The 15,881-nt window shown below is 35.0% G+C and overlaps 1 protein-coding gene across 2 annotated transcripts; it reads right to left on the bottom strand.

Moving 5' to 3' along the window:
- Positions 1–269: 269 nt before the first annotated feature.
- On the bottom strand, positions 270–3,259 carry LOC131157778 (G2/mitotic-specific cyclin S13-7-like). 2 transcript variants are annotated; one of them, XM_058112166.1, is made up of 8 exons: positions 3,100–3,259; positions 2,040–2,166; positions 1,867–1,954; positions 1,650–1,775; positions 1,295–1,543; positions 1,048–1,209; positions 762–940; positions 270–634 (listed from the first exon to the last, which is right to left on the bottom strand). In XM_058112166.1, exons 1-8 carry the CDS (start codon positions 3,134–3,136, stop codon positions 484–486), a joined length of 1,119 nt encoding a protein of 372 aa, XP_057968149.1. In that variant the 5' UTR covers positions 3,137–3,259; the 3' UTR covers positions 270–483. The 2 variants fall into 2 exon arrangements, with proteins under 2 accessions (XP_057968149.1, XP_057968150.1); XM_058112167.1 differs by having other exon boundaries at positions 2,040–2,163; positions 3,100–3,240.
- Positions 3,260–15,881: the final 12,622 nt, after the last annotated feature.

Genomic DNA, 15,881 nt, shown 5'->3' with positions numbered 1-15,881 from the left:
ATCACTTGAGGTTGTCAGCATATTTTTCTTTTAAAGTTCTAAAAATGTTAGGCTTATAGAAATCTGATTAGCATCAATAAACAGAAAATTTGAGTCTCTATAGCAGGAACTTGGAAGAGCTTGAGCCTATATTTTTGAGAATGATTTTGCCACTTGACAGTCTTTATTGTCCATAGAGAGAGAGAGAGAGAGAGAGAGAGAGAGAGAGAGAGAGAGAGAGAGAGAGAGAGAGAGAGAGAGAGAGAGAGAGAGAGAGAGAGAGAGAGAGCTTAGGATCAGCATTGCATGCATCAGATTCAAAATAGTAGAAATATCAACTTCATTGAATTTAGAATGACATCAAATTGAACTAAAAGGCTCAAAAGGCTAATAAGATATCAAAAGAATGATCCCTAATTACACAACCCACTCTCTAATAGTGGCATCAAACCCAACACCACCCAAAAGATGTACAGAGATCATCAAAATCCTTCATAAGAATCTTCATGATGAAGAAGCAGCAGCCAAGAGACTTTTTTCTGGTGGCAAAAGGGCTACTGTTCCCCGGTCTGGATTTGAGAACTTCCGGTACACAGCCTTCAGTTTATCTTCTGCAGCTGTCGAGTGAAGTCTAGCCAAGAGCTTTGCACAAACCCTGCAGTTGCATTAATGCAAAAGAAGACAGTGAGACACACCAGAGTAACAAATATTTGCAGGTTTCTAAATGAGTTTTCTAATGAATGAGAATAGTTGAAGAGCTTGGATAAAGAAAAGAAGATTACTTTAGATGATTTTCAGAGTAGCCTGTGTAGTGCTTTAGTGTTTCACTCCAAGAGGGTTTCTTGCTGAGGGTACAGCGAGCAGCATAAACTGCAGAAGCAGCAATCATCGAGGGGTTGTAGAGTATTATATTGTGGTTCACCAGACCAAGTTCGGCGAGGTAAAACACCATGTTCTCCATCTACATTAGCAGAAACAAGAAGCAAATTTGTAGGTTTTCTGCATTAGACAAAGTGGAGCTGAAGCAAACACATTAAGATACCTAGGATGATCAAAATATGATTTTACCTCCTTGTCGGGCGTGACAGAAGCCTTGATATACCTAACAAGGAAGACGTATGGCGTAGGAACTGTTAGGCACCACTCCAACTTTCCTAAGATTGATTTTTCCATAACAAGTATTTGTTCCCTGGTATAGGCCTTTTTTGACCAGTAAACAAAGTCCTTCACCTGCCACAATGAGACTGCATCTTAATGTCAATTGAAATTGAAAATAAATTTTGGGGCATATATTAGAAGATATAAAGGAAACTACCTCTGGAGCCCAATGCTGCTCATACTTGCAGGCAATGAGCATCGAGGCAATGCCAACTAACTGAAGCTCTTGTCTTGAAACCAAATTCATTGAAAGGTACCGATCAAGAATATTTATAGTAAGATAAAGAATTTCTGGTGTGAGCTGACGTCTGTTATGAACTGCAATTAGCCAGTCTACAAGAATGGATCGCATTTTTCCTTTCATGTCTGTCTGTTTACCCATGTAATCTAGAATTTGATTCTCGGCCTGTAGCACAAAATTTAAACTTATAAGAGAGAGAGAGAGAGAGAGAGAGAGAGAGAGAGAGAGAGAGAGAGAGAGAGAGAGAGAGAGAGAGAGCTTAAATCAATACCTCTGTCTGCTTGTAGAACTTATAGATATCATCAACATACTCCATTACTGCCAATTCATCATTAGCATCCTCTGCATCAATGTTCACTATTGGATCCTTTGGTTTATTAGCAACCTCACAAGCAACCTGCAATGGAACCGACATCAGTACACAGGAAAGAAGTGCCATTGAAGTTTCTTCAAAACCAACACTTAATCCCAGAGAAAAATGAGATAACCTTGCTTCTAGCTGTGAGGGTTGAAGTGAAGGCCTTGCCTTTCTTTTCATCTGCTTCTACATTTGCCAGTAATTGTTTGCAATAACTCCTGAAAGGTTTAAAAACTCATGAGAGAGAGAGAGAGAGAGAGAGAGAGAGAGAGAGAGAGAGAGAGAGAGAGAGAGGGGAGCGACCTTGTAACAGGGCGAGAGATATTAGTTTGAGGCTTCCCTTCGACGGCTGGGTCTTTCACAAGATTGTCAATAACTCTGAGCGCTCTGCGTTTTCGTCCTTCTGCTGGTGCGTTCTTCGGCTTATCTTCTGTCGATAAACATTCCATATAATTAGTAATTTTGAATTCTTATCAGATTTCATACTAAACAAACAGACCAGGTTGAAACATAACCAAGAAGTTACATTCAAATCCATGGGCCACGAGGGAAGAGGAAGGAGTTAATTGAAGGGGAAGGGGCAAGGAGTTTCAACCAAGTGAGGCAGTAAAGCCACACAAACTTAATGGCTGCCATTCATTATATAACCAAGAAATTAAATTTTGCATTGTTACATTTCATATCCACTGCAGCATAGTATCTGTATCTCAATGTCTTGAGTGTAAAATTATTGATGCAACCATATATCAATATGTTATGTGTGCTGTATTATTTATACTTTTTTCTTCTCAGAACAAAAGATATTAATTTCCTTGAAATTTAGCAAGAATATACAAATATTTCATCAGTTTTCACAAATTTTATAAACCTTCTTAACATTTTATTTTCAGGATAATTATACTCCACTGTCAATTTATCAATAGATTTAAAAATTGATTATATTGTCCTTTTCTCCCTCTTAACACATGAAAGGAGATGATCAAACATTCAAAATTTGTGTAATCCGCCCAGGAAAATATAAACTCAATCATAGGGGATGAACAACGAACTCGATTTGGTTATGAACAGCAAATAGTTTATGGGTGACTCCAAGTCTGAACAACGAATTTGATCCATCGATCTCGATAAAGTGAACCCATAAAGAATCACTGAAGTTAATATGGAAAACGTAGGGATTGTGAGTGTACGGAGGATATATGAAGATGGGGATTCAAGGATCCTGTTAATCCCTCTCCACTACCTAACTAATAAATTAAGAAAAAAAAATACAAAGAATCATCTGAGCAAGAAAAAAAAAGTGATAACACACGATAGAATGTACACAAGTTGCAGGAAATATAAAAAAACCAGTGAGATTTAGTACTTCTTGGTGGCAGGGGAACAGGAGCTCTCGAAGCCATCTCCGATTCTTCTTAAGAATGGCCAAACCACGAAGCGCAATTGCACTCTCTCTCTCTCTCTCTACTTCTTGTCCTTCTTCTTTGCTCTGTTTTTCTCTGTTCAATCTGTCTTTCTTCGGCAATAGCAGTGTCGTGTTGAGCCGTTCCTTTTAAAAGCTGAGACCGTGTAAAGTGCAACGGTCCTATATCTTTCAGAGGCTGACCGTTGGATGGACTAGAATCCAACGGCTTTAAGGAATTCTCAGATAGGGAAACATGTCCCCCATGCTGCCGGAGGCTAAACTGCTTCCAGGCTGATTCATTTATAACATGTGAATAATATATAAATTTAAATTCGTTAGTTTAATAAATGGGTATCAATGAGCATGAGACATCCATTTAAGAATATAATTTATTTTATTTTTAATATTTTATCAAAATTAACTTAATTTCTTTATAAAAAAAAATACCTAAAATAAACAAAAGGCTAAAAGTGAACAATCCAAAGGCCAAAGTCCCAAAAAGTTAAAAAAAAGTAAACGGGCCACCTGACGAATACCTGACCCAATCCCACTCAACCCTATTAAATGGGTTGGATTTAGGTTGGTCCGTTTATGAATAGACCGTCTCCTCTTAAATTCAAATCTAGTCTAAATGGGTAGGTGACGAGTAATCTGTTGAATTTTGATCCATTTTGCCACTTCTAAGGTAGGGAGGCGTCAGATTTTAAGCTCTAACTTTTTGGATAAGTTGAATTTAGATCGGCTTGGCCCATGGACTACTTAGCCTAGGGTTGTCAGTTCTTTATGGGTCAACCAAGATGGCCTATTTATGATGCACCAAGAATGGGCCCACAGCCTACTAACAATACCTTGTATGATAAAATCAAAAGGAATTTATTTATTTTCAAAATACTATTCCTCAACATTTTTATTTCCTCAAAATAACTTTAACATGTCTTTACTTCATAAGATTAATTAATTTTATTTTAATCAAGTTCGCTATACTTATAGATCAATATTCCCCCGCGCGCGCCCGAGGGGGGGGGATAGAGAGAGAGGTTTACACTTTTTGTTATGTTTAGAGTAGTTTATTTTAGAGAAATTAAAAGTATATACAAGTAAAAATACCCTACATTTAAAGGTTATTGAATAAAGGGACCTTTATTTTTCTTTGTATTAAAGTGAGGATACTATGATAGATAGTATTTTTCTTATCTGTCACTATACCTCTAATAATCACGTATAACCCCCTATTAATGGTACATATAATCTTAATGGGCATTTAACCCCTTAGGTCTTGGGAGAGCCTATAAAATGAACGTACCAAGAGAAGGTAAGGGACACACTTTATATCCTATACAATAATTTCATAGGTTACTTGATCCTGATATTGACTTGAGCATTAAAGAAGGCTCTAGAGGCCATTATAATTCAGGGAGTCTCCCAAGCTCCATTTTTTCTTCTTAATTGTAGATGATCATGACATATTGTAAATGGATAGAACATGTTTGATTTTTGACATAAAAAATTTGACACCTTTGAGGGAAGTTTGCTTCTCTTGTGACAATCCTTTTAATGAGGAGGGTAAAAAAAGAAAAAAGAAATTGGAGGACACCTCAATTGGCTCCCAAAATTGAGCCTAGGGTACGAGGGGAAAAAAAAAGAGAGAGAGCTTCTTAGCTCTAGTATCCGAGGAGGTCAAGAGTTTGAGGAGGAAAAAAAGGGTCTTCAACAAAGGGGAAGAAATCCCAATGATGCTCCAAGTGATTAAGACTACAAAACATATTCTACTTTCATAAGTTGTTGCAGGATATTCTTATTATTGGATTCAAAAGTGAAACTTCGATTTCAATCATTTAGTTGCATTTTTGCATCATGCTTGAACTAAAAACTGATTGAACATTAAAGATAAGTCCTTATTTACACTAAAATCTTGGACTAAAGTTCAAAGACGTTAATACATCTAAACTGCTGAATATTTAACAAAAGATGTAGATGTATGAATGCAATCTGATTTAATGTCTAAACTACTAAGTGTTTAACAAAAGGTATGTCTTTACCCTATTTAAGTTTTTTTTTTTTTTTTTCCATAAGGTGATAAAATCTTTATTAGAATTAAGAAGATCATATCCTTATGTAGCAACTCGTTGAGTGTGTGTTGAAAATTTTCTAAAGAAACCATAAATTTACATCCATTTGCATATATATAAGGATGACTAAATGCACATAGAAATTTCAAATCAGCTTATTGTGTATGGGAGATTTATAGGAGATTAATTACTCAACGAGTATACATGTGCATGTAATCCAAACATCACAATTTGATAGCGTATGGAAAAAAAAAATGCTTCAATGCATAACCATTAATATTGAATACACCTTAGGATACATAGGAGTTAATATGTGGCAGAGAGTCATAGGAATTGTGTATTGGAAAAAAAAAAAAAAAACAATCCAGTCAAAAAATTATTGGTAAATACTTTTTGTTGAAACAAAATTGTAATAATTTTATAAAAATGTAATTTTATTTTTCAATAATTCATGTGCCAAAAAAATAAGGAAGAGGCTTAGCCCTAAAAGGGGCCACCGAATAGGAGTACGAAGATTAAACCCTAAAGAGGTCACTTGTTGGCCTAAGTAGTGCGAAGATTAAACCCTAAAGAGGTCACTTGTTGGCCTAATAAGACTTAATCTTATTTTGATGATGACAAACTAAGATATTCTAATTGTGCTTTCAAGTAAAATTTTAGGTATTATCTTCCTTCAAACACAATGGTTAAACTTGGTAAAGATTGGATGAAGGTCAACTTAAATTCACAACTTATGAAGAAAACAAGTACATTGAAGTATTGACAAAACTTGGACAAAGTTAAAGCTTCTACACATGAAGACTTAGGATTTATCGTTGTTTAGATATTTTGAAAGTCTCATGTAAGTATTCTTAAACTTCAAATTTATTTATGAAGCTCTTAGGAATAAATATTGGACTTGGAGACCTGTTAAAAATTTGGACAATATTTTTACAAGTCCAAATTTTTTTTTTTCAAAGTAATACAAACAAGTTTTGGGATCAAAAATATGGAAATACTTTGAGTTATAAAGTGTTCAGGCGTCTAAGGAAAATGTTCAGTCGACTGAATTGCTACTACCAGTGTGAAGAAATCAAAATAGTATTGTTATAGGCGATTGAATGGAATTCAGGTCACCCGAATAGGGTCAGGTGACTAAACTCATGAGTTCAAACGACTGAATTGCTACTGATAGTTCTGGAGTGCATATTTTAAATGGTTCAGGTGATTGAAGTCTATGCTTTAAACTTACGAACTGCACGATTTCTTTCCTAATTTACAAGATATGGTTTCCAAACTTGGGGAAAATGGTAAGATTCTTTACTAAGTTATATAAGGCTTATTATATGCGCATTAGGGCACAAATACACACTAATTATACTTTGATTCATACTCTGAAAAGTTGTTGTGCGCATTCTTTAAGCCCTAAATTGATTTTTGATTTATACTACTAAATTTATTATACCACAAATCAGAAAACCCTTGTTTTCTTTGTGAGCTTCATTGCAAATTGCTATTACGAGTATATAATGATTTTATCTTTGAACAAAATCTGATCTAAAACTAAAGATATAATCCCAAGAAAGGAGGTGAATTGGGTATTTAAAAATTAGTAAGTGGAATTTTAGTTTATTTTAAACCTTTTAAATTAAACCAATCACAAACTCACTCCAACATCAACCACAATATACTAATCAGTGAACGTACTATAACACTAGACAATCCCAGATATGTATGAAACTGAAAATACAATTCAATTTTTACCTTAAGTTGTTTCAGCAATTAGTCCTAAACTCCAGCAACAACCAAATAATTTTTATGTCAAGAATTCAGTAATCTAAACTAGATAATTTAGATGATTATGCTTTAAACAATTTAAACTAAAACAAAAGCTTTTACCTTAGCCAACCACAATCAAATTCAAGTATCAGTACTTGTTTGAATTTTCAGCAAGAAATATAAATCATACAAATCTTCAAGGAACAAATTTATTTGCTTGAATCAAACACAATCAAAACTCAGCATTCAACAAATTTACCAACAAATTCAGAACATGTATGCAGATTATAAAGTGCTAAATTGAAAGAGATAGGGAAAGAAAAGTGAGCATCGTATTTTTTACAAGGTTCGGCTTACCGCCTACGCCCTTGTCTCAAGCAACTTGCTGTAAGAATTTCCTTTACCACTTAGTTCGATAGATGAAGTATCCCTCTATCCATTGGTAGGTGAAGACCCCTCTCTAACGAGAACACCCTCTCGCTAGGCAATGATTCAAAGCCCTAAACCGTCAAATTGCAAAAAACTGCAATACAAGTTTTTCGTACAAGAAAATCCCTCTCAGCAGAGCAGAGTTTGTAGAAGATAGAACACTATATACTTTAAGAATTCAATATAGAATTGAAGCACACCAGAATTCTAAAGTATTCTGATTGTAGGATGAAGAATTAAGAAAATCAAATCAGAATTTCATCTAGGGATTTCAGCAAAAGCTCACAACAATTTTTTAGAAAGTATATCAAGAGTAGAACAAGAATTTAAATTATATGTGTGAGTATTGGTTAAACCTAATTGTGTTAAAACATCCTTATTGTTGGCCTCATAAGGCTTAAAATCTTGTTTTGATGATAACAAAGTAAAGGAACTTAACATATTTGGTTAAGTGAAGTTTCAAGATTCAAGAGTGTTGATAAAAGACCAAGGTCAAGCGCTTGAAAAGTCTATTGAAAGCTTGTACTTAAAGCAAGAAGGACTTGATGAAATATGTACTTAAGTCAATGAGTTATGAAAGAAGTCAAAGCAAATACATGGAGATATTGAAAGTAAAACAAGTACATAAAGATACTGAGAGCAAAGCAAATACATGAAGACTTCGCACTTAGAATGTTTTTATGTCTTAAGAAAGTCTTATGTAAGTAATTCATTTAAATGTCAATATGGATGCATTGAAGCTCATTAGGATTAATTATTGACTTAAAGACCAAATTTTTAAAAACCCTTAAAAATATCTTTGAAAAACTTAAAGTAATTTGGTAAGTAAAAGCTCACAAAAGTTTTTGCAAACAAACAATATGAAAGCATGAATTTTTGCCTGTCCAAGCGACTGACCCATTCTAGTCAAGCAACTAACATTTATGCTAAATTAATTTGGGAAGACAGAATAGGCCTAGTCAATTGACCCCTATGAGTCCAGGCAACTGACCCCATTCTGATTTTGATATGTCACTGAAATTCAACCTCTGGGCGACTGACCCCAGTAAGTTTAGTTGACTGAACTTCGTAACGGCTATTTTTAAACAGTGAAGAAAAGTTTCAAAATTAGATTTCTTGGACCCCAATCTTTGTAAAAACTTGGGAAACACTCAAAGAAACTTGAGGAACACGAAATAGAACCTTTTTAACTCTATAAATACATGGAAAACCAAAAGATTTTATACAACTACATACAAACAAGAATTATATTCAGCAATTAAGCCTTATTTCCAATACTTTTCAAAAGCTTTATTGCTCACACTCTTTAATGAGATTTTACTGAGTCTTGCTAATCTATTCTCACTGATCTTTGCACAAATATATTTTTCAGTCTAAGCTTCAATTCAATTCTTTATTGATATTTTAAATTGAAGTATATTAGCTATGCTTTAACCTGTACTAATCAGCTCTATTTTGAGAGTGATCTTTGTACACAAGAATTGTTCTTGTTTGTTTTTTGACGGTTTAAAATTGATTGCATTGTTGGATTACCAAGTGTGGGGTATCACTTGGAGGGGAGGGCTCTAACCTACTTGAAGGGGTGTGTAAACGGTTTGCTTCCGCTTAAAGGTGTGGTATAGTGAAATTCTTGGCTTGTGTGCCTAAGGCAAGGATGTAGGCGGGTATAACCAAACCTCGTAAAAATCTCGGTGTCACCTTCTTTCCTATTCTCTTTTAAATTTCAGCACATATAAACTACATGGATGCTTATTTAAATTGTTGGAAATTATTTTGTGATTGGAAATTGCGGAAACCTTGAATAAAGGGGAGTACGCTAATTGAATCTTGCGAAAACCTTCTAAGGGAGTACGTTCATTATAAAGGTCATTCATTAGCTATAACTCAATATCAAAAGACTGAATTTTGGAAGCTTGCTAAAATTTCTATTTTGTTTCATATTGTGAAATCAAGCTTATCTTGATTGATTGAATTGACTTATTGAGTTTTGGCTTAATTTGCTGAAAGAAGTATTGAGAAACTTGCAAAGCATTCAAATTGATATACTCATCCATAAAGACTTAAAATTAAATTGATGTTTTATTGAATTTGTGATTGAAAGTCAAACCATACATGTGTGGAGAGTTGAGAAAGAATTTTAATAAAAGAGTTCAAAGAAAGTTTTAAATCCCAATTCACCCTCCCCCCCCCCCCCCTCCTCTTGAGAGTACACCTTACTTTTCAATTGGTATCAGAGCAGGATTGTAGTAAATCTTAAATTAGAAGCTACATAAAGATCTATATGGCACACCTAGGTGTATCTCCCTTTACCGAGGGTCAATCCACTTATAGACCACCCCTTTTTTGCAGTGTCAACTATACTTTTTGGAAACAATGAATTAGGATGTACCTGCAAACCATGGATTGGAAAGCTTGAAAAGTTGTCGCACATGGTGACCTTGTCCCTACCAAAAACATAGATAACAAAGTAATACTAAAAAAAGAAAAAGAGATGACCGACAATGATCTTCAAATATTGCAAGTAAATTCAAGTGCCATGAATGCTCTATATTGTGCTCTTGATGTAAATGAATTCAATAGGGTCATGACATCTAAATCAGCCAAAGAAATATGGGATAATTTAAGGGTAACCTACGAAAGAATGATTGATGTTAAAGATAGTAGAATCGACATGCTCACAAGTGAGTATGAGACCTTTAGAACCAGATGAAACTATTACTAGTATGTATACTAGGTTCACCCATATAATAAACTCCCTCAATGCTTTAGGGAAAAATTACTCAACCTATGAGATGATTCAAAAAATATTTAGAGCACTTCCTCCTATTTGGGAACCTAAGGCCACTGCTATAACAGAAGGAAGGAATTTGAAAAATACCTCTCTAGATGAAATAATAGGATCCCTTCTTATATATGAGATGACAATAAATGAAAGAAGTGGAAAATCTAAAACCAAGGAATCCATTGCTTTTAAAACCTCAAATGAAAGTTCTAGTGATTAAGATGAAGAAACAACAGATGTAAATGATGTAGCCCTCATAACTAAGAGACTTGCAAAAATCCTTTCCGAGACTCCAAATCAGATAAAGAAGAAACAAATAAAAAAGGAAACAAGGAATGAACCTCCTACATGATATAATGGCCAAAAGTAGAGACCCAAATGTAGAGACCCAAAAAATAGTAATTAATGAAATAATAAAAAAAGAGGAAATTGGTTTGGTGAAGACCAAACCGTCGACGATTTTGGTGGAGCTTAAAAAACCATCGACGGGTTTTGAATTACCGTGGCTAAATAAGGGTAAAACAGTGAAAACGGTTTGGTTAAAAGACCAAACCGTGTTAGCAACCTATAAAAGGGGATCAAGTCATTTTTTTAAGGAAAAATTAAAAACCCTCTTCTCTCTCTCTCTCTCTCTCTCTCTCTCTCTCTCTCTCTCTCTCTCTCTCTCTCTCTCTCTCTCTCTCTCTCTCTTTTCGATTTTTGGCCCGATTTCAGCCTGAATTGAAGGATAAACGACATTTTGGGATCCTGCATCGATTCTTCACAATTTAACTAGAGCAGTTTTGTGATTTAGGCTTTCTAGATACCACACCAAAACTTGGGTGAGGAAGATGTTTATTGTAAGAGTATGGGCTTAGGAGTATTAAAATGGTAAATATTATGGGGTTGAGCCGATTGAGTTAGGGTATATGGATACAGGGTTTGTGCGAGCACTGCAGGCATAGTTTTGGGATCATCGTAGACACATTTCCAAGAAACAGGTAAGGGGGATAGATTATATTAGGTGTTTTCAGAAATTTGACTGATTAAATTATAATGTGTGAATTCTGAGTAATATATGTGTGTGTGTGTGTGTGTGTGTGTGTGTGTGTGTGTTTTCGTGAGCATACTGATTTATGAAAATGAGAACTTTGGAAATGATGTATATGTATGTTTGAGAAATTAGGTTATTGACTTTGAGTAAAACCCTAGAGATGGTCATACTAGTATTTTCAAAAGAATATTATTATAGTATAAGTTATCACTCAGTCTGTGTGGCATGAGTTTATAAGTCATGTATAATTAGATTTGTCAGTTTCTATGGTAAAAATATATAGACAGAGACAAGATTTTATATAATATTACAACATCCTATTAGGGACCATAGTACATATTTTATACAGTATTACAACGTCCTATAAAGGACTACATTACCGATTTTATACAGTATTACAACACCCTATTAAGGACTACGATACATATTTTATACAATATTATAGCATCCTATAAAGGACTATAGTACATATTTTATACAATATTACAGTGTCCTATAAAGGACTACAGTACAGATTTTATACAATATTACAGCGTTCTATAAACCACTACAGTACAAATTTTATACAGAGTTACAACATTCTATATAGAACTATAGTACAACATTTGATACAAAACTACAGAATGATATGTTCTATATAGAACTATAGTATGATAGTATTTTATACAGAATTACTGTATTTCAGTGATTTTAAACAAATTTATAGTATGACAATTTGTATTGAGTTGTAAATGAAATCATGATATTATATTGTTTTAGAAATCGCATTATATGGTTTAAGAACCCTGAAGGACCATAGCTAAGCACAATACCGTAGCTTCATAGATACCAGTGCAGCCACACTTCTCAGATAGAGTGTTAGTGGTATACAGTCGATTGTGCCATTAAAGTGTAAAGTCACCCCTGGAGTCCAGACCAGTTGGGTAAACCAATCGTACTCATAATTATAGATACAAATAAATATATAGATACAGATACAGTTGACTTAGTCTGGTTAGGGCAACCATGATTAGGTCTAACCTACGGGCTACACAACCTGGATCATACGGGGTTAATGCATGACGTTGTTGTTTATCCATCTAGAGTAGTTCTTCTATGCATATATGCATATTTACTTATACAGAGTTATTGTTTTATACAGAGTATGATGAGAAAGGAAAGTATGTATTTTGAAATATATTTGTGTATACGTGTTTACAGTTTTACATGATTTTACAGTGAAAGAAAAGGTAAATAATGGTTGTATTTTTGGAACACTAAAACTCATATTGTCACACACTGATAATAATATATCCCTTCTTACTGAGAGGTGTCTCACCCCAAGAATTTAAACATTTCATGAAATATGGGGAATCAAGATTAGAGTGCTTTAGGGCAGGTTCTAGATAATATTGTTGAAAGTAGGTGTCTGAGAGTTCTGATATTTATATAGTGATGTTTTGTACACTATGGGTTGTAAATATGTGTATGGGAGATACTTATATGTGGATGGATGGTATTAGAACTCTGTTATTGTAGTTGGATGTATATAGATATAGAGATAGATATAGATAGATGCTTCCACTGAGTAGTGTGATATGTTTGAGAATTGTTGTACTTGGTGCCACTCAGGGCATCACAAGGTATATAGTGTATTTTATACAAAGATTATGTATAGAGTTTTATACATGGTATTACAATTTGGTATCAAATCAAACTTATTTTATATGAAAAAAAAATGATAGCAGAATTTCTGGATCATAACAGTTTTGGTATCAGAGCTTAGGTTGTTAGGTTCTGTATACTTTAACAAACAACAGATAGCAATACTAGAGTATAGGAATGGATCTTGATGAGGGTAGGAAATGAGTAGATCAAGTTTTTAGTAAGCCAACGTTGGAGGTTAAGATGAGAATTTAGGGTTTTATCTCACTGCCTGGAGGCAAGAATTCCGTGTCGTTTTCTGTGACTTTCCTAGAATGACGATTTCAGGAAAGCCATGGTAAACTATCGTCGGTTTTTGTTTCTAAGTGGTAATACTGAACCTTAAATTGGGAATAAGGACATTAAGTATGTTGGTTGTAGGAGAATAACTGGTGGTTTTTAGTTAGATTAATGTATTAGTTGTGTTATGAAGTTAGGGTTCTCAAACTATATTTTGTTTTATTTTCAAGATAGACCCTGGGAATGATAGTACAAACACTGGTGGATGTCAGTGAGATTGCTGGAGGAGCAGAGGTCGGTGCCTATAGCTTTGACCTGGAGCCGCTTCAAGGAGATATTCCTTGAACGGTTCTTCCCCACTACTACTAGAAATGGTAAAGTGGCAAAATTTCTAAATTTGACTCAGGGGCACCTGACGGTTCAACAATACGCAGCTAGATTTCTAGAGTTGTCCTGATTTTCTTCATATATGGTAATGGATGAGAAAAAAAAGGTGAGAAGATTTGAGGAAGGCATGAGACAAAGTATCTATGAGCAGGTGGTGGCATTCCAGGTCTAGACCTTCTCAGAGTTAGTAGATAAGCCCATAGTGATAGAGACCAACCTACCGAGAGGTGCTGGGGTGCAGAGTTAGAGGAAGAGGCACGCGCCTCCTAATTTTTGGTACTGGTCAGGGTCAGCGGAGGAGATATGATGGGGACCAGCAGAAGGTTTTGAGACATTAAGCCCCTCAAGTTGATCTAGTACCCCCTATTTGTACTAAGTGTGTTTGGAGGCATTAAGGGAGTGCCGAATTAGAATGAATACCTGCTATCAGTGTGATCGGTCCGACCATATTGTGAGAAACTTTCATGCTCCGCTAGCTAACGTACTCACTCCTAATCGTTACTGGGGAAACAACTAAGAACCCCGAGGCAACCAGTAGAGGAATGCCGCCCTGGTGCGGGTCAATGCACTGACATCGAAAGACGTAAAGGCGGCCGATGATGTAATGACAGGTATCATTTCTATATTTTCAAATAAAGCTATTGTTTAGTTTGATTCAGGGGCCCCACATTCTTTTATATCTCTGGGGTACATCAAGTTATGTGGGATACCTTCGGTCAACCAACTTTGGATTTTTTAGACTTAATGCTCAAGGCCATAGATTAACTTTAGGTCCCTAAAACATCACATGAAAAGTCCCTTATAACTCAGAATCTATACTTATGTGAATAGGGGTGACTTCAAATGAAAATTAGACCCAAAATGACCATTGAAATGTACTCTGTCGACCAAACCAATTTAGTTATACTATACTGGGTCAACCAAACCACTGTTGATTGAGTAGATTAAGCCTCGGTCGGCCAAACTTGTGCAGTATAAATGATACGATCAACTGAACCATACGGAAGTCAACATTTTGACTTAGTACGGTCGACCGTCCGATTTTGAACACAATGTCCTCGGTCGATCGAATTGCCACATGTCTGACATCCCAACTGTTCGGTCGACCAAATTTTCAATTCTATTTGGCCACGGTCGACTGAATTGTATGAATAGCCAATCGAACTCTTTGTTGGTCGATCGAATCTCGAACAATTCAAAATCTCCCAAATACGATCGACCATATTATTTGTTGAAAAACTCCACGGTTGTCTGAAGCTTATAAAGTGATCAACCGAACCCTTAGTACGGTCAACCGAAACTTTTGGGTTGCATATTTTTAACTGTGATAATTAAGAGTAAATGGGGTTAAAATGTCATTAAACATTTTTCAAAATTCCAAATAGGTCCCCAATGGTCAAAATTTTAAGGGTTCCTATATATAGCACTTCATTTGACCTAATTAGAAACTTGATTAGCAAACGTGATTAAAATTTTTCCTCTCAAATTTTTCATACTCTTTTGCTATGCTCTTTTCATTACAAGCTCATATTTTTTTAAAACACTCATTCACACTCTCTTGTAGACATAGTTTTGAGATTGAGTGTTGGTTTTATTTGTTCCCATCTCTTGCAAATCAAGTGCAAGATAGAAGGGAAGTGATTATGGTTATTGCATACACTCTTTCAAATCATCCCCTTGGCAAATACTCTCACATATGCATATGTTTTGAAAATCCATTTTGAGAGTTCGTTCATATTTGATATTTCCCATAGTATTTCATTTATAAATACTTAATTGGGAAGATCTTGATTTTTGGTTGCTAGTCATGACACTCATATTGCAAGACTTGAAAGTTTGCACATAATCTTTGATATTGGTTAACTTCCTTTGATTATTTGTTTATTGAATATCGTATCTTGAATCAAAAGTTGAACTCTCACATATACATTCACTCACACATTTTGGAGAGTTCATATATTGGATCTCACCTGAGCATTAAATCTATTTCATCTGTGAGTGCATATTTGTTTGGACTGTACCGTGGTACATGTATGCTTGTGTACAAGCACTTAAATTGTACACAAAAATTCATATTCATTGATTGTATTTCAAGCATGGCCTGAGGGGCTTTGATCTAGCTCGTAAGGATCGGTAGGGCCTTCTCTGCCCGTAAGGAGAGTTTGTAAAGGTTGAGGTCAACCCGTAAACAATGCTGCTCCACCCGTTAAGTGAGCAATAGTGGTAATTCTCAAGCTTAAGAGTTGAGGCGAAGACGTAGGCACTTTTGTCGAACCACGATAACATGTTCGCTGTTATTTTTACTTTACTCGCTTTTTTTGCATGCTTGGTTGATTTAATTGTGTAATTTAAATTGCAGCTA

The sequence above is a fragment of the Malania oleifera genome, chromosome 6 (assembly GCF_029873635.1).
Source record: "Malania oleifera isolate guangnan ecotype guangnan chromosome 6, ASM2987363v1, whole genome shotgun sequence".
NCBI classification, from domain to species: domain Eukaryota; kingdom Viridiplantae; phylum Streptophyta; class Magnoliopsida; order Santalales; family Ximeniaceae; genus Malania; species Malania oleifera.
The sequence above is the reverse complement of the archived record's forward strand: the minus strand, read 5'-3'. Positions and strand labels throughout refer to the sequence as shown.